The sequence below is a fragment of the Lytechinus pictus genome, chromosome 11 (assembly GCF_037042905.1).
Source record: "Lytechinus pictus isolate F3 Inbred chromosome 11, Lp3.0, whole genome shotgun sequence".
Taxonomy (NCBI): domain Eukaryota; kingdom Metazoa; phylum Echinodermata; class Echinoidea; order Temnopleuroida; family Toxopneustidae; genus Lytechinus; species Lytechinus pictus.
In genome coordinates this window covers 9,478,704-9,498,188 of record NC_087255.1, presented here as the reverse complement: position 1 = coordinate 9,498,188, position 19,485 = coordinate 9,478,704, and the positions used below count along the sequence as shown (strand labels likewise).

Sequence of the window (19,485 nt, the reverse complement as noted above, 5' to 3'; positions counted from 1 at the left end):
GAATGATATGTGTCTAGCATATTCAGTCAATATCGTTTCACTCCTTTTTTTGTATAAAGTGAGATGCGGGAAACCGAATTATAATGTCCTCTACGATTAACAACGCATAATTCTAAAGGTTTTCATGACATGTTTAATGGGGAAATATATTCAACCAGACCAACATGACTAATGGTCTTTGAATATGCGACCATTATATACATCTGAACGCTATTTATTGCTGGATCAAAGTCAAAGAGGAATGGGCAGTTGGCCTGGGCACCTTCTTCTGAACCATCTTGAATCTGTTGTCCCTCATCCGGGAGATGAAACCAAAGATGTCAACTCCACCTTCTTCCTTCATCATATCGAGCATGTTGTAAAGACATACGAAGGTTCCAGTCCTCCCCACCCCAGCACTACATGGAACACACAAAAAGAGAAGAAATGTGACAATTTAGTTCATGTTTGTTCGAAATTCGTCGAAAATAATGCTTTTAACACAGCTGTATCGTATTTCAGCTGAGCACATGAAGTTACGACTGACTTAACAAACGACCGGTGACCCTTTCTAAATGATATAGCTGGATGAGCATCTAGACAGGTGATCCATTTTTGTGTAACTTTACGAACGCATTTTGTGAAACACCCGCGAGAGCAATTTTCAGTCTCATCATGAACTACGTTCGACAGGAATCAATTAGAAAGTCTTACAGGCAGATGTTAGCCCCTGTTGATTATAAATGTATCCTATGATATCAGGATTCATAGCCACCGTAACCTTCACCGTCGTCGTCTTTTTCACCATCATGTTCGTCGTCTTCTTCCTCTCTTCATCGTCGATCGTCACCATTAGCATCGACGTTTCCTCCTTCACCATTTATTAGCATGAATATCATCATCATTTGACAATTACAAAGGTCGACGATTTATGATGATGATGATCATGGATACTGCTTTGGCGATTATTTGATTTATTTTTTTGGCACGAAATTAAATTTTGGAGTCCAATTTCGATTCCAATATTTGATTATGTTTATTGGACTTATTGGAATCTAGACAAACTTACGCAAGGAAACGTATCTAATGCCTCAGATATATTACCACTAATGAAGGACAGGCTTTAAATGTATAGCTTGCGACATTTCGTTCAACTTGGAATCCCATAAGAACCCATCTCGGGGGGGGGGGGGGCGGGGTTATGCAAAATACATATTGAATATATTGCATATAAATAATATTTTATTTTAATGTGCCAACTTTCTTCAATATTTTAAATCACATTGTGCCAAGAATCACAATCGTCATGCTTGTCTCATTCATCTTTTTTTTTCGTTTAAATAATTTTTTTTTTTAATGGCTGAAATTCATCTGTAGCAACATCATTAATATCTTTTACCAGCAGTGCACCAGCAGAGGACTTGTTCGTCCTGTTGATTGCACCCTCTTATAATGTTGATTGACAGACTTGGTAAAACTGACAAGGGTGGTACAGTACTCCGGCACGCCCATGTCAGGCCAAGAACTGTAGTGGTACTGCGTGATGGTGCGTCTTTCCTCGACACCACCTCCGAGGACTCCTTGCTCTGCCTGTAAGGGGTAATAAAACAGAAAAAAATGTTTGCAGAAGATGATTGTATATGGCACAAATTAATTCGCTGATATATTATTTTATTTAGGAAACCACGGATTCTATTATAGATCGTCCAATATTAACAGCCCGGGACCAATCATCGTTGTATTAGGCGCCATCGTATACACGATATGGATATATCTGACGTTGTCGCCGATGGTTGGACGCGCCCGATGGAAATGATTTCACTATATGCTTTCATCGCCCCACCACGAACCGGCACTCCGGAAATCCAGCGATCGGGGTTCGCAAGGTGTTTTTATATATAAATGCCGGCTGTAAAAGTATAATAGGGGCTCTAGTGGTGAATGGCGCTACGAATGGCCACCACGAACCGGCACTCCGGAAATCCAGCGATCGGGGTTCGCAAGGTGTTTTTATATAAAAATGCCGGCTGTAAAAGTATAATAGGGGCTCTAGTGGTAAATGGCGCTCTCTGGATATAGGGTTTATATAGTCTAAAACCAGAATTTTTTGGCAAAATCACAATCCAGATTAAAGAGACAACTACAAAAGATAAGGCATTCCTGTCAATGGAATACCTTATTATCTTTTTCACATTAAGCCATAGCTATCGCATAGCATTTTTCAAATACACATCACTTTATTATCAAATTTATGATACAACATTACCATTTTAACGATCACAGTCCGCACTGTGTGATCCGAGAACTGCTCGACTTCCATCAAGGTCAAACAAAAGTCACCAATAACTTCAACGGTTCCCGAGTTCTTCGGCCAATACTGTCTGCAGCGATCCTGTATAAATTTTTGAACAAATTGAAATACTCACATTTTAAACAACAAATTAGGGTGCCTAAAATTTACCTCCAAAGACAATACACCAATAGCAGCAGAACACATGTGATTTAATGTATCTTTATCATTTAGCTTCATTGGTAGGTCCAAGTCTGTGATTGTGATATCAATGGTGGATCCATGGGCCTCCAAGTCTTGTTGGATCTCCAATAAATGTATGATTTTTTTTCAATTTATTTTTTATTCTTTGTGGTTGCTCGCCTACCGGATAAAGATAGATATACATATATATGGCAAATTTGTAGTTTTGATTGCAATTCCTTCTCCATGATCTTGATTGTTTTTATATCGGCGGCAATGACGTCATTAACAATGATAATATTCTTGTGTAAAATGTGGCAAATAAAACGTTTCGGGTCATATCAAAATTAACATTTCAAGGATGTATCTTCATGAATATATATTGGGAAAGTGAAAAATAATATGATTCTTATGACTTTTCATCAATTAAGTGCTCGGTCTGGATTACTTTTATTTTATTCTACCATTGTTACCTTTCCTGCTTCCATCAACTTGGTTAACATGACGATAGTGGTAACATTCTCCTGCCAAATCATCCTCCAGAATGCTGTCAAAGATGCCGTGTTTGGTGCTGGAATAACAAGCAATAAACAAATTCATTTGCGGACAATTGTTCCTAGTAAAAGGACCTTATATTATTTATTATTATTTATTTGGCCATAAAAAAATATACACAAATTGTACAATGTAACTACAAAAATAGAATTTGAAATTGAATAATTAAATTTGGTAAAAAAAAGAAGAAGAAAAGAGCAAGGAACTGTTTTTTCCATGGGCCAGGGCTCGCAAAAATAATAATATTGCCCATAGGCATGCGAGCCCTCATAGAAAAACCATTGAGAGTATTGCACATTCCGGTATATAAAATCACACATTATTAAAATTCAAATAAAACACATTCAACAAACATTATTAACAAGTATGTAACGCCAGGCAAGATAAAATAAATAAATAGGGGTATTGGAAAGAATTTGTAAAATTTGTCAAAGAGTATGTCCTACTGTTTATGAAATACCAGAGTTGTACGTATTTTATTATGTTAAATTTATTACCTCAAAGTATTAGGCCTATCATTGTATTTAATTGTAAGACATTATTCATTCAAAACAGGGACGACGCCATTATTTTTATTGGGGGAGTAATACATTTACATTCCATTTCGCCATAACAAAGAAAAAAATGCAAATGATACACAATATAACTGGTAGGAATACAAGTATTTTGTTTTACCTTGTGATGCTATGAAAGTTCTTTCCCCTCGAAAATCCTGTGGTAAAATGAAATGGGCAGATTTATAGCATCTGCTTTAGGTTATATAATTTAATATTCGTATTTTTAGTAAAAAAATATTCAGAAGAAATGACATATCTTTCACAATGGGATAGATACATTCAATGTGCATTACATGTGTATATAGATATTACCAAATCTATTACCAAACTATATACATGTAGACTGACAGCTAAATATATGACGTATCTCTGTATTTTGTGAAATTAGATTTCATAGTTCTTTTTTTCCCTTCCGCTATGATATTTTTTTGTAATGGTTTACCGTACTTGTGCAATTGTACTATGCGTAATGAAGTGTATATGATATATTTGTTGTAACTTATTGTAATTTGCAGAAATGAATAGTTTTTTACGTCGTTTACCAACAAGAATTTCAAATAAAAAAGAATAACATCTTTTGTGGGCATTAACCCTTTTGAATATTGTACGATGCACGTATATATTATTATATAGATTGATCTTTATAATAACTTATAAAGTATTATGTGTGCTTGTTTTCATGTTTTAATACGTTGTGGGGTATTTTTGCCCTTCAGAATGTCTATGCGTATGAAATCTTTCCAAGTTTCACCTAATATGGATCTTATATTACTAAGTTTTTAAAATCTACTGTTTACGTATTAAAAACTAACAACAAATTGGTAAATTCAGGATAAATGCAATAATACTTACATTGATGTAGTTAGCATTATAGTAGTCAGAATGGAGATCTCCATCAACCTTCTTAAGCACAACACGAGAATGGTCATCTTAAATTAAAACAAAATGCCATTGAGAATGTCTTTCCATTGTTTTTCATGTGACTATGTCCCATAGGTTCATGCAGTGTATACCTATCAAATAACACGTTTCATTGTATCTAATGTCACGAGATGAGTGTAAAAGCAATTATCGTTGCCGGGACCAAAATTAGTCGTCGAACAAACATTGAAACTAAATTGCTAGCTTACTAATTACAAACTTATTAGATATTTTAAACCTTTACCCCAGATATCATATGGCCGTAAAAACATTGCCAATATGAATACCGCAGCGAGCATGAAATATATGGCTATCTGTACTTGTGATCTCTCTAAAAGTAATGTATATCGATTTGAAATTAAAGACTTTTTCTTCACCCCTAGCTTTCCCGGTGCTCATTGGGGACTTTATACTTTACATGTTGAGAACGCTCCCCTAAAACACCACATACAACATGATTCGATGGAACAATTCTCTCCATAGTTTGCATGTCCGTTGCGTTATTTAGGAAACATAATATTGGCTCGGTTAAAAAAACGAGGCAAGAAAATGTTGGCCATTAACTCTCGTCTACCCCGAGTCTGGGCATGCTCAACTGATTCATTTTGCAGTACTCTAGTGTTCTTGGTGGAACCCTTCCGCCATCTAAATGCTAATGTAGAGTCCCAAATTCTTACTCTCTCCCGCATCTACGTCCATTTCTTTACCGAAGGTTTCACAGACTGCCCCTTAACTTCTCGAACTCCCTCTATTTCAAACAAGATCGCACCATGTTCCCGACAGATCATACCGGTTGTAACCCTTCCTGAAAATCTACATTATTAATTACAAATTATAGGAACTTGACATCTAGCTTACATGGCACTTACATGCAAGGATATTCCTAAAGCGATTCTTAGCCTTGTTCTTCTCTTTAGATGCTACATTCCAAGGATGGAGTTGCTCGGCACTGATAAGCTATCAATAGATTGAAAAGCTTATCATAAATATTTCAAGAATTTGTAATACTGTGAATATATACTCCCGCAAAAAAAATGACCCCACGCCTTCTAAAATATTTTTCGTATTTGACCCTCCACCTCTGAAATTAATTAATACATTGAAATAGAATAAAGCAAAAAAGCTGTTATGATTGCTTAAAACAAACATATCAGAGCATAAGCTGCATTAAAGGAAGCCGTTAGATTTCGATTTCTATAATGTATTTGAAGTGATTAAACAAACATTGACAGAGGAATGCATAGGAAATTTTAATTATTTGCATAACACCTGTATTTTTTGCTTCTAAGTTTTCAAGTTAGGTTAGGTAACCCTCTGATTATAAGGCAAGAGTCAGAACTACTACACCGCGCCTCTTTCAAAGATACCAGGCTGGATCGAAGTTATTTGACCATGGAGGCGGGGAGAAGACTGGAAGAAGGATTTCCCTATCTGCCATTCTGAACATAGCCTTTGGTTTTGGTCTTGTCGATGAGGACATGAGGTTCACTTAAAGCAAATGCTAAAGGCAATTAAAAGACTTGAGCAAAAGCAAAGACTTATTCCGGGCTACATTTTGTCAAAGAAAGCAACACTTATATGGATCTCGTTAGAAAAGCTCATTGTGAAATGAGTATAACATATTTTTTCCCCCCAAATGCAATGGCATATTAACTAGCAACTAGCTGTTTATTGCAACGAGCTGAACCTTCGCGTTTTGCCAAAATCGGTAGGAAATGAGGTTAACTGAAATTTATCTCTACGAAATTTGCGGATATATCGAGTAGGAAACTGATTGAGATTGAATTTTTTACCCTCAATACCATATTACATTGTCTATTAAAGCAGAATGGTGGGAAAACACGATTATAATCATTTTTATGTGACCTTCTGAAATACATTTACATTGTGATTTGAAATTTCATTTTGAATTTACTGGCTACATGTATTTATGGCGGTGAATCAGTATTTGTAAGACATGGTCATCAGAACATTTAAATAAAGCATTTAGAGCAAGTATGTGTCCTGTGTTAATTTGTTTAAACCCAAACTGATTACTTATCCTCAACGAAACCAATACAAAAATAGATTGATTTCAAACCAACTTTTATTCTTCTAATTCGCTCCTCAGTGTACATGTAATATCTTTATGTCAAGACAGTCACGTACTATTAAAGTCAAATTGAGACTTACATCAAATTCATTGGCCAGTTCATTAATATGCCCATTTTTCTTTCTCTGGATGTATGTCTCAAGCTCGGATACCAACACCATTGATGGAATCGTCACGTCTTGGTAGATGTCCCCGGTATCACCATCTTCAGTGCCACCCTTTCCTAGATTTTCCTGAATCCTAGTTCGGTCCCACAGCACTTCTGGTGATACGATATTTTCCTGTCTTCGAGCCTGGACTGGCGTTTCAATCTTCTTCCTCCTGCCAACATGGTCAATGTTGACATCATCATTTCCCAAGTTTCGCAATTTCTCTTTCTCACACAGGACAAATGGTTTCGGCATCGTTGAAGACAATTCTTTTTTTTCCAGTCTCTCAGGGCATGCAGGGTGAACTAATGTAACCATGGTAATCGGACTCCCTTTTGGTTTTTCAGGTTTCAAACTTGGTTTGATGGGTTGTTTCGAAGATGGGCGTGTTACCAGTGGAAGGTCTACTTTGTAAGGATGGTGAACGGCCATACTATCATAAGATACTTCATTATAAGTGTTGTCGGTTTCTTCAACTTCATAAGTGACAGTAGACAAACCTATTTGGAATTTAAAAACATGTCGTGATGTGATACGTAATGGGGTAATGCAAATATATTCTGAAATTATTACCAACCATATAGATATAGAAGGATTACGGATGTTGACAGCCCCCTATTTAAACAAAGACTTCTAATCTAAGCGGATTGCGGACGTGTCCTAGTTCTTGACCCCGCGTTCAAATCTTGAAGTTCGCTAGTAATAATAATTTGCGTCATAAAACGTTATTTGGGAGCACAGACACCATAACGAAAATGATATTTTTTTCTTCAAAATACACCAATCAGAAAATGGCATGTAAAATAGATAATAATTTTCAAACCTCGTCATTCACAATTTGTTGACTTATCCATGATACAGACATGTAGCACCTATACAGATTTCCTTCCTGCAATCAAAAGGGCCCAACTGTAGAAAACGTAGTAATTGTGGTTTAATGGTTACTACTACATGTAACTAGCATGTCGTAACGTCACTAAATAGCAGATCACGATAAATGTTCCCCCAAAATGCGACAATTGTAATTATTAATAGCACTAAAAGACATTTAGTGCTATATCCAAAAATGAATTAAAAAGAATCACTCACCAGTCTGCTTTGTCGTGGCTGTTGCTGGTCCTCGACATGTGTTGTTTCTTCTCCTTTAGTAAGAAAAGACGTAAAACAAATCAACCCATTTTTCATTCATGTAGTATTTCCTACAAGAGCGTGTCTTTCTATTGAAAGGGAGAGGCAGTAAAAATTGTCCATACATTCTTGTAATCATCACGATTATGCAGAAATTTGTCAATAAATATATGTTAATGAATTAATCAATTTATCTGTTTCCGTTTTCTTAAGAGACAGTGTTTTCTGCATTACATTGAAAATGATATGTTCAATTTTGTCAAGTGAACGAGCATTTTATCTTTGTCTGTTGTACTTTGCTTAACTCACTCGTTTCCCATTGTGTTTGATATTAAGCAATTATATTACTTTCTATTTCTGTATTTATTCTTTACTTCTTACATTGAGTAACGTCATTGTTCCAATACATTTTGCTTTAGCTTTATTGTCTAGTAAAACCGTATTTTATTGACAAGAGATGATCATTTCTCTGTAAGCTTTGCATTCGTAACCGACTCATCTCTTTCATAAACATGTCCATAATCCTTTATAAAACGACACCTGGTTAATGTGTAATATGGTTAATAAAATTTCCCTGCATAACTACACCATATGCAATCAAGGTAAACTAAAAGTAGAAATAAAAATAAATTGAGTTGAATATGAATGGAAAGATGGAGCTGTCAAAAAACACATGTCATTGTTTGAGTTATGTGTAGATGGTGAACCAGCGCAGAGTTTCAATTAATTGAGAATAGATACCATTTTTCATAGGTTGTGTGACAAGACAATTAAAACTTTTTTTTTTGGTTAATGTATTCGTAGGGAACATTAATTAGCTAAAAGGAATGTAAAATTGTCTTTGCTAAATTTAAATTTTATTTCTAATTCCATTTGCGATGACAGGCGAAGTGGATAAAACTTTGTGGCGAGTTATAGTTCTTGTTTGCTTGTTATCTATGCATGAAAATATTTGTTGAGATGTTGGTACTGGCGCATTGACTATTTGTACTTGTTAACAGTGAAAAAAAAACTAGTAAATAAAATCTAAAATCCCGGTCACTTGCCTCCTAACAATGACAATAACAATGATGAAAACCAGGAGGATGCCAAGACAAGCCACCACACACCATATCAGCAATTCTACCGACGGAACAAATCCACCTGCAATGTGTTTAAAAAGAGTCACACGAGGTGTGTTTATAAAACTATATAAAAACACACATTGATAATTTTGATGCTGAATAAATTTTGATAGGAAATGGTGAGGATTCGTATTTTGCTACATTTGTCGCACTCTACATCTCTCTCTCTCTGTATGTATGTAAGTATGTGCGATTTGCTGAGGATTGGCGAACATAGCCAATGCTATATTCTACAATAGAGCATTATGCGTACATGTATAAAAAAAAAAAAAAAGAGCCTATTTTCACGCAAACACACACCCGCGCGCGCACACACCCATACTCCATGCATGTACTCATACTAAAACTGGGTTCCAAAAGAAACTTATCAATCTACACAAGCGCACTACACAAATTTCACTGAGTGCAAATTAACAAAAGTTTGACACAGGCATGCTCCAATAAACTTTATTGAGCACATATCAATAATTACGAGATTGATTTAATCACAAAGAGTGTGTAGCCCCTGAAATCAATTGGTTCCGGAATCCAAAGTCACAAAATGGCAAAAGAAAGACCAATGAGAATGGGGTTATTGAAGTCACATTATGATCATCAGCATGTTAAATTGATTGCCTCAATAACTGAGAAGTTACAGGAGGTTAAAGTTTATATTTTTATCACACCTATATCGAAGAAGCACAACCTGAATGGACTCGTGACAATGGTAGAAGCAAAAAAAAACATAATATTTACCTGAGTATACAGTCTTGGCATTTACAGGTTCCGACCAGTTACTAGAACCAGCTCCATTCACTGTCTGTATCTAATTTATAAACCAACAAGATTGACAGTCATATCATTTAAAGTGATTCAACAACAAAACAAATTCGTCAAAATGTTCATCTTGACCATGATGTAGGCGATGAATGAGATTATCTCCTTTATCTACATTATCAACATTACATGCAATGTTGAATTTCTGTGAATGTTACATGGTATTCTGGGATGTCATTGGTCTTCCATGTTAATTCTTACTTGCATAAAATACTGTATTCTTTTTCGTTCTGTTGCATCGCTACGATTCCTTTTTTTTTTCTCTTTAAAAATCGATAGAATTGTATGTACTACTATTGTTAGTATGAATACAAAAAAATATGATTTTTAATATTATTATCATTATCATCATTATTTTTATTATTTACATCATCATCATCGTCGTCTTCGTCATCATTATTATCATGATTGTTATTATTACTTCTACTTCTTCTACTACTACTACTACTATTACTACTACTACGACTATTATCATTATTATTATTATCATCATCATTATGACTGAGATGCCGCACCTGCACTGAGTAATTGGTCTCTGCGGGTAAGTCTGTAACAGTATACTCCCCTCTAATCAGGTTCATCATAATGTCCTCCGTATTATGGACACCATCTACACTCGGATCAGTTTGTTGGTAGCGGACTTTATACTTCTGAATGTTTCCATTGAGGTTGGATGGTAGAGGAGTGGCCCAGGATACGGTGAAGGAACTGGGAGTACTCCTCGGAACGGTCACATTGATTGGAGCAGGGGCGACTGGACAGGGGTACAAATACCAATAAATATGATGTTCTCTATTCAAAAGGGCAAAAGTTTACAACCGCCTGTTGAACCACATATTACGTACAACGAGTGAATTCCGACCGGCTTGCAAAGTTTACTCACGTAATCACGTCACGACGCGCTATCACATTTGGAGTACTTTCGTGTAAACGCGTCCTCTTATCTACGAAGTGTAGGGTCTAGACTTTGTTATTTTACCTGCTGGTAAATCACGAGCAGTCACAGTAAGGGTTATTGAATTGTTGGGTCACATTACCCAACACTTTTCTTTTAGTATACGAATGTACACAAAACCTGATAACACGCCGTGACGTGATTACATAAGTAATCGTTGCAAGCCATTCCAACCAATTCAGACGAGTGAATTATTTTTTTTCAAAACATACTCTGGGTATACTTAGTATACCTTTCTTCGGCTTCGTAAACTTGGCTGGTGCACTACACATCCTGTTAGCATTTATACGGCAGTACGTGTAAAATATCAAATTCCTATCATCACCCTACCATGCCTACCGCTCAATCTTCTTGATTTTACTCTTGTCCTCCTCGTTCTATGTCCCCCGTTCTTACAATCCATACTGTAACAAATTCGCTTAAACAGTTAATCGGTTTTTTAAGTTTTGTCTACAACTTTTCATAATCATACTGCACAATTATTTGGAAATTGCATTAAAAACGTACATACATAAAGCTTTTCGTTCTAGTGTTCTGTTCAAACATCGTTTTTTTATCCAATGGGTGCATGTCGCAACTATTCAGTATCTTCTTTTGTAATGCTATTTTCCAATTTTGCAGTACCAAATATTTATTTATGTATAATCATTTCAATTTAATGTATGTATATTTTTTTATCTTTAAATAATAACGGTGGGCGGGGTATAATTTACCCATTGGTCCAGCAGTGTAAACATCCACATAATTGACATATATATATATATATATATATATATATATATATATATATATATATATATATATATATATATATATATATATATGTACCAAAAGGGATGTCCATAATCATAATATTCTATTTGTATATCTCCAAAGCACAACCCGAGACATGAGATCTTACCTTCCTCCAGGGTTTTGCCCACTCTCTCTGTGCTCTTCTTACTTTCCTTATCTTTATTCCATGCACTTATTTGGATGGTATATTCCAGATAGGTGTCTAGACCTGTAATTGTGTAGTTGTTCACATCACTAGAAACCATGCTCGAGTTTGAAGCAGCTGATCCAGAGGGGGAATAGTAGATTTTATAAAACGTTACTCCGCTCCTACAGTTTACCGATTCTCTAGGGACGTGCTGGAATACAAATGTGAAAATAGAATTAATATTATCATTAATTTCACGAATGTTATTATTGTTATGATTATCATCATCATCACTGTTACTTATATTGCGCTTTTCTTGTTAGCCAAAAACACAATCCTTGAAAACATGTTTTATTAGGCTACCTTGCTTCGTAAAATGTACATTAAAAAAGAAAAGTCATTGTGATTATCATCCTTACATAATATTGTCATCGATATACACAGCCTAAACGCTGTTTATTTATTTTTTTTATATATATACAAAGCTATTCACTGTATGAATCTTAAAGTAGTTATTTAAGCATAAACTAGTGCTTTAAATCTTAAAGCACAAAGCTTTTTTTTTTTATTTATTTTTCAATAAATGTATGTATGTATGTTTTATTTATTTAAATACGGGATAAAAAAACCTGCTATCAGCCGCAAGGCTGTTTTTCAGCAAGTCCGTACATAAAAGTTGAAAAACATAAAACAATAAATTATAAATCATGAACAAAATAATAAATACATGTACAAACATTTGAACAGATATAAGTTACATTGTACATGATAAAAATAAAGATTTGAGATAAGAGAATAGGAACTAAAAAAGCAACAAAAAATATATAAATATATACACATTCAAAACATTAACAAAAGTACAATCAATATACATGATAAAAAAACGAAAACAATACAATAGTCAGAATCTCAGTCAGCAACAATTACGGAAAACTAATAGGAAAGATATTTTGGATGCATTTTTTAAAAGCCGGTAGATTTGTTTGTGTTCTTACAGATTGGGGGAGATTATTGAATAAATGACTGACAAGATATAAAGAGCTATTTTTCAAATAATTGGTGTGGGGTTTTGGAAGATAAATATACTGTTCGATATTTCTAAGTGAATGGTGCGTGTCCTTAATTGTAAGTTTTGAGTCTAGCACATTTGGAAGCAGATTATTTAATAGTTTGAATAGCAAAGTGACGAGGTCTTTCTTTAACTTTACATTTAAGCAGTCAACAGAAACAGTCTGATAAAGAAGTGTTCTACTGTAGCGACAATCCACCTGTAGAATTATCCTCAATGCTCTGTTTTGGAGGATTTGAAGCCGTTTCAGAGAAGTTGAATCAGGTTTCATCCACACGGTGTTACAATAGTCGAAATGGGGGTGAATCATTGTCTTATACAAAAGAGTAGCAGTGGATATGTCTATATATGGTCGGATTCTCCTCAACATAAAGAAACTTCGTAGGACTTTGGATCGGACACCGTCAATGTATGGTCGCCAAGTTAATTCCTTTTCAATAACGATACCCAAACAATTGCAGTTTTCTACTCTTTCCAGAACTTGGTCATTAATCCGTACATTGACATTGGCAAATAAATTGGTCTTACGCTTCGAGCCTATAATGACCAGCTTAATCAAGCATGGTTTTTAAACTTTTAAAAGACATGTCCACTCCAAGAAAAAAAAATTGTAAAAAAGAGAAAATAACAACAAGCATAACAGTGAAAAACAAAATCGGATGTAAAATAAGAATGTTTTGATATTTTAACGTTTCGCTTAATTTCACAAAAACAAAAATATATGCACATCCTGGTCGGTATGCAAATGAGTGGACTCATGACATCACCGACTCACTGTTTCTTTTGTATTTGATTATATGAAATACGAAATATTTTTTTTCCGCATTATCATGTAAATTTAAGTTTACCCCCCCCCCCCCCATCCCTGAACATGTAGAATTAATGTTCTTTATCATTTTGTGGACATTATTGTTATATCTGTAAAATTCAATTACTGTATAATTCAAGCAATAAAAACAGAATAAATGTTGAGTTAGGGACATCATAAAAAATCACATTTGCATATGACTTATGCATATGTATACTGTTTTGTGATAAATAATAATTTACATCCGATTTTGATGAAATTTTCAGCTTGTCTGATTTATCTCTATTGATTCATATAAACATTTTTTGGTCATGGACTTGATCTTCAAACATCTACTGTAAAGTTAATTCAGTACAGCGTTGCATCAAATTTTAAACAGCGTAAAGTACGTAGAAACCGACTGCTGACCAACCAATTGCACTTAATTTCTAAGGATATAACAGCGGTCGGTTTTTATTGTCTGCGACATTATAAATCGGTAATATAGATAATCCTACCTCCCATACCACTTGGAGTTCTTTAGGTCTAGATGCTTCCACTTGTAATCCAGTTGGAGAAACACTGGGTTCTAAAGATCAAAATCATAAGAATAAGTTTATGGATTAAAATAATCATGGGTTATTTCAGTGTGGTATATGATGTATTCTTTTGGGTTCTGCCTGGTTCAAGCACTACTTCCGAAAGTTCGAAACATAACCAAAACAAACAAATAATAGGAGAGGGAATGGAAATTAAATTTTGCGTTAATTTATGTTATAGATTTCCCGCAAAAATTTATTTATGTGGATTTAAAGTTTTTTGCACCCATTTGACCATTTATTTCTTTATTAAAACTAAGCTAGAGATTATCACCTGTTCAAGTTTGAAGAAAATGACACAGAATCGATTAGAATATACCCTGCCCGACATCTTATTCGCTGTAATCGCCTAAGGTTTACAAATGACAGCAAATTTCCCTGTCCTACTGTTATCCCCTATTTTTGACATTATTTAATCGCATTTTTTGCATAAAATTGGGGGAAATCCGTGCTATTAAAACAAACATATTCTTCAAGGTTCGATCCTTCACATACATTGATGTAGTTTGTTTCCAGAGGGCACCACAGGCCGGGCCAAGGGACGATATCACCGCCCAACGATTTTTCATGTATTAGAACAAAAATAGGAAGAGTAAACAACATGGAAGAAGAGCACGAAGTGGTAGAAAGAAGAAGGAAAAACTTGTAAAAAAGTAATGATCCTCTCCTGAATAATAACACCTCTATCATTCAACCATGTAAAGTAAAAACGTTATGTTACATTTGGGTTCTCTTACCTCCCACCACACCCCCCCCCCCCTTCCCCATTTAGAAAATTCTGGCATCGTTAATGTTTTTGTTTGTTTTGTTGAGGTTTTTTAATAAAGTCTATACCAATGCATAGAGTTGTTGGGCCGATCAACGGGTGAGACAGGGACCCAGTCCCACCATCTCCTTCTCGCACCGCTGCTACACTGAAACTGTACTCGGTGTCAGGAAAAAGGTAAATAACAGTAACCGATGTGGTGAATCTGTTTACTCTCTGATCCTTCACCCAGTTATCACCTCCTCTCTTTACAAAGACATCATAGCCTATCAGATTAGCAACACCCATGTGGTCCTCTGCAGACCAAGGGTCCCACTCAAGACCCACCGTAGTTGGTGAAATGCTCACTACAGTTGGCGCGTTCTCTAAGACTGGAAGAACTGAAATAATACATAAAAGAGACAGAAAAGCATGTATGATTATATACAACGGCAATACCTGTCGCGGATGACATTCACCGTGGTTCCATTGTTTCAACAACATTTTCCCCATCAGACTAGCATGCTACAATTTGCTAACAAAAAAATATCGACATTCATTTTTGTTAACTTTCGATCACTTGTGATGATGTAGGCCTACTCATGAAGTTTTCAATTTGAAATTGACGTCGTTCTGCTGATTACTCTTTTAAAACACCAATTTTTCCTTCTTTACTAAATTAAATTTCTTTCAAACTATCGCTAATTTTCTCAATTACAACCATCAAATAAGTTTAACATCGAATACTTATCATATAGGTACCAGAAAATGGGCCATTTGCTGAAGGTATACATTGGATCTTTAATTTCGAATTGAAATTTGATAAATCGCAATATTTTTTCAGGTCCGAGCGTAAGCGAGGGTAATTATTTATTGGTTACCATGTTAAAAACATTTTATTTGCGGATTTCACTTTTTTAAGTACATGTTCAAACTTGTTAGCGTGCTTATTGTGCCATCATTTTTAGAAACATTTAAGAACATTGTTTGACAAAAGTACATTTTGTGTGTTCGTTTTTAATTTCTACATTGATTGATTGATTGATAACGAATCTATTTCATTCCAAAATTTCAACAAGGTTACAAGGTAAAGCAAAATATAATATAACATTATGAAATAAAATAGAAACCTTCCCAAAAGCAAAGCTTGTTATTGAAGGTTGTTATTGAAGGTTTCCTTATTGAAGATTTCCTTCAATAAATAATACATATTAATGCAAAATACAAAGTTCAATATAAATATATAATATATAAATCATATCTTTCTTGTTGAACTTCAAAATATATATAATACACAAGTCACCAAGTTCTATTGCGTTCACCCTGACCCTGTACATATATTGTCATTCTAAAATAGGCCCATGGCTCATTATTACTGGATCTGCTTCTGCCTAAATGTATCTAAATATAAAATTAATTATTAAATCTAAAGATGAGGCTATTAAAAACCGTTTAAGTTTTCTACTGGTAGATTCAATTCAATCATTTTTAATCCCAATAAAAACGAATTACAAAGAAATGCTTGCGGTCATCAGATAGTCAATAGAAAGCATACGTGATTACACATACATGCAGTATATTCATGAGCACAAGGAAAATGAGATATCAGAACGAGGAATTGAGAAACACTGCCAAAAACATTAAGTTTTTGTCGAGGCAGAAATCCTCGAAGAATCAAAGGATTACAGAATTAAAAACAATTTCGAAAGGAGGATATGAGAAGACATGACATCGTAAAACATACAAATTCAATGCAAGGCAAGAATCTCGATCTTTGCGAGATAAATTCAATAAAATTTGAGTTTTAATTGATTACGAAAATCAAAACTGTATTGATTTTCTTATAAACTATATATTGCTTACCGTCACATTTGACCCGGTCATTGCGTACATGGTATCCTATATCACACTTCTTCCAAAGACACTGTCCTGTGCGTTTATTACAAGGTAGATTGTTCAAGCAATGACATTTATCAATGCATTGAGATCCATAATAACCGTCTTTACACACATCAGGAACTGCAAACAAATGGAATAAAACATGATATTGATAGTTAAGGGCAGATTGGGTGTGCTATTTTCCAGCAAGTTCGTTTGGACTGTACCTCTCCCTACTTCAGATATTGACCGTTTTGTTATCAACGTAGCCCTTCGCGAAACGTTTTGGCATTAAAATACATGATCGATTTCATCGTTTAAATTTACATAATTCATTTGAAATATTGTGTTTTTGGAGCAAGAAGAGAAAGGTGTTTGGGTTTTCATTAAAAGATTCTTTATCATCAGACCAGCTAGTTGCATCAAATGGGTTGATCATTGACTCGTCCCCTTGCTCCCGGCACTTGAAAGTATTGAGAATGTTTCACTTACTTTGACAATTGTCCCCAGACCAGCCTGACTGACATCCACCTCGACATGTTCCACTGAAAATATCACATGATGCTCCGCCTGCGCAGTGGCACCTCTGTGAGCACCCTGGGCCATACGTACCAACAAAACATGCTGCAAAAGAATTTCCAAACGTGAATTCTTGACGAAATTACTCAATATATTCTCAAAGTGATAATTACCATGATTACAATGGAATGGTGATTAAAAGCAGCACTAAATGAGAAACAGGGGCCAACCCAATGCTTTCTTAAGTAGGTGAGACACAGGCACGTCAGGGGAAATAGGGAGAAGTAACAAAATGAAATGACTAGGAAGAAGTAAAAAAAAAAACAGATTGGTTCGTATAACTTCTAATAAGATGAGGGAAAATACTTTCGTGTCTATCCGTGGCCCTATGATGGCCCTTGTAGCTATCACGAGTTGGCTCTGCCATCACGGCCTCGACAAGAGGCCATCATCGTCAAGGCTTGTTGTATCTGCATAGATACCAGCGAGGAGCTTCAAACTCCTTGATACCAGGGACGTTACATTTCCTGCACCTGTGAGAGATTCGCTACTTCGATATTCCTTGGATCAACTCGTAGCATCTATCGTAGTTGAGTGAAATAGGTTCAAGATCTAGGCCTACTTGGGTTGCATCAAGGTAAATAGCCCTGCAAATTGACTTTGATAAGATAAGGGATAACTTTTTGAAGTGATACACCCATACGAGGATGGGATAAGGCATATAAAGGATAAAAACTGATTTAATGAGGAAATGTGGGTTTAGATGATTAGAACTTCATGAAACGTTAAGGTCAAAATCGATCCTTTCCACGCGGTTGCGAAACTCCCTAGGCCTAACGTGGTGATTGCGCCTCCACGAGCGTAGCAAACTTACGTGTATTGCATTCATGACCATGAGCACCAACATCACATGTACATCCGTAAGGATCTGGTAGGCAAAACAGCTTTCCATGGCACCGAGTATATCCATCTGTGTTGTACGAACACCTAAACTCGCAGTTTAAGCCAAAACGATTTCCACCATCGTCCCGACAAACTGAAAATTGAATGTTTGAATCGCTACCTTTAAAACCAGTTACAAAATAAGTAAGTTACAATGAGTTATTATGTTTCCTGATTCACATATGGGTATAAAATAATTTTAAAAACGATCTCGACCCATGATAGTTCATTTCGAATAAATCAAATAAAGCGGAATGATGTTTGTGTATAACCAATGAGAATGTCGATTTTTCTTTTCACACGTTTCTTCCCTTTGGTAATGTGTCATAGATGACTGTTTAATGATAGTCAAATAAAACGTGTCATATCTTCCTGATATATGTATCGCTTAAAATATAAGTATCTATGTCTGAAAAATTTTCAAGCATACTTACTTTGTAAACAGTTATTTCCTTTGAAATTGTTGGGACATATACATAGACCAGACTTGTCGTCACAGACTCCACCGTTATAGCAGTTATCACAGATACCCTTGCATTCAGGCGGACCCCACTTACCAGCAGGACATTCTAATATCAGACAAAAAAGAGACAAAAATAGATATTTCAATTCAATTCATATTTTTTTCATATTGAATAAAAGGGGGGAAATGGCATTGATAATTTTTATGGTACATTTGTCCTAGAAGTATCCCACAATTACAGAACGAACAGTAATAGTTCTAGAAGATAGATAACGAGATCACCTCTGACAATGAGTCTGTATATTCCTCCCCTGTTCTGACCTCTCTCGCCATCATAGTAGACCTCATAAATCCCTTGGTCTGATATCTGGATCGGGTTTGGGAAGCTGATCTGTGCCTGTCCCTCAAATTGTGTAAGAATATCACCTCCATCTTTCCTCCAAGTTATCGCATTGCCACTGGCATCGGGTGAGTAACGGGCTTTCATTGGGATCATCACTCCTACGTCAAGCACATTGACTGTCTTCGCGAATATTCCTTCACTTGATCTAAATTTAGCTGTTAAAATCAAAAGACGTATTTAAGGTTCTACCTTATCTGCTTGAGTCACTTCTCATCGAGTGGGTAAAATATTGATAATAATCACAATAAAACCATTGAAGCCATTATCCTACTACAGTTGCAGTGAAATTAATTGTAAAGCACTTGTTAAATTATGAATATTTGAAAAACACATTTTCAGCATCGATTCACAATTACAATAATTCGATTTAAAAGGGTATTTTGCAATGATGCAACTCATGTAGGATTAT

The 19,485-nt window shown here is 35.3% G+C and overlaps 1 protein-coding gene across 1 annotated transcript in view; it reads right to left on the bottom strand.

Annotated features, from left to right (window-relative positions):
• Nucleotides 1-19,184, bottom strand: part of LOC129271729 (receptor-type tyrosine-protein phosphatase F-like) — a 33,323-nt gene extending 14,139 nt beyond the window's left edge. The window contains exons 1-18 of the mRNA XM_064106612.1: nt 18,956-19,184; nt 18,645-18,779; nt 18,143-18,304; nt 17,242-17,373; nt 16,735-16,890; nt 14,961-15,272; nt 14,046-14,116; nt 11,651-11,882; nt 10,310-10,548; nt 9,714-9,783; nt 6,658-7,226; nt 5,355-5,442; nt 4,417-4,493; nt 3,683-3,719; nt 2,926-3,023; nt 2,216-2,371; nt 1,379-1,563; nt 263-398 (exon numbers count right to left, since the gene is read on the bottom strand). Of these exons, the coding sequence (XP_063962682.1) occupies nt 263-398; nt 1,379-1,563; nt 2,216-2,371; nt 2,926-3,023; nt 3,683-3,719; nt 4,417-4,493; nt 5,355-5,442; nt 6,658-7,226; nt 9,714-9,783; nt 10,310-10,548; nt 11,651-11,882; nt 14,046-14,116; nt 14,961-15,272; nt 16,735-16,890; nt 17,242-17,373; nt 18,143-18,304; nt 18,645-18,779; nt 18,956-19,169 (3,069 nt within the window). The 5' untranslated portion in view covers nt 19,170-19,184. The remainder of the gene's footprint in view (nt 1-262; nt 399-1,378; nt 1,564-2,215; nt 2,372-2,925; nt 3,024-3,682; nt 3,720-4,416; nt 4,494-5,354; nt 5,443-6,657; nt 7,227-9,713; nt 9,784-10,309; nt 10,549-11,650; nt 11,883-14,045; nt 14,117-14,960; nt 15,273-16,734; nt 16,891-17,241; nt 17,374-18,142; nt 18,305-18,644; nt 18,780-18,955) is intronic.
• Nucleotides 19,185-19,485: the final 301 nt, after the last annotated feature.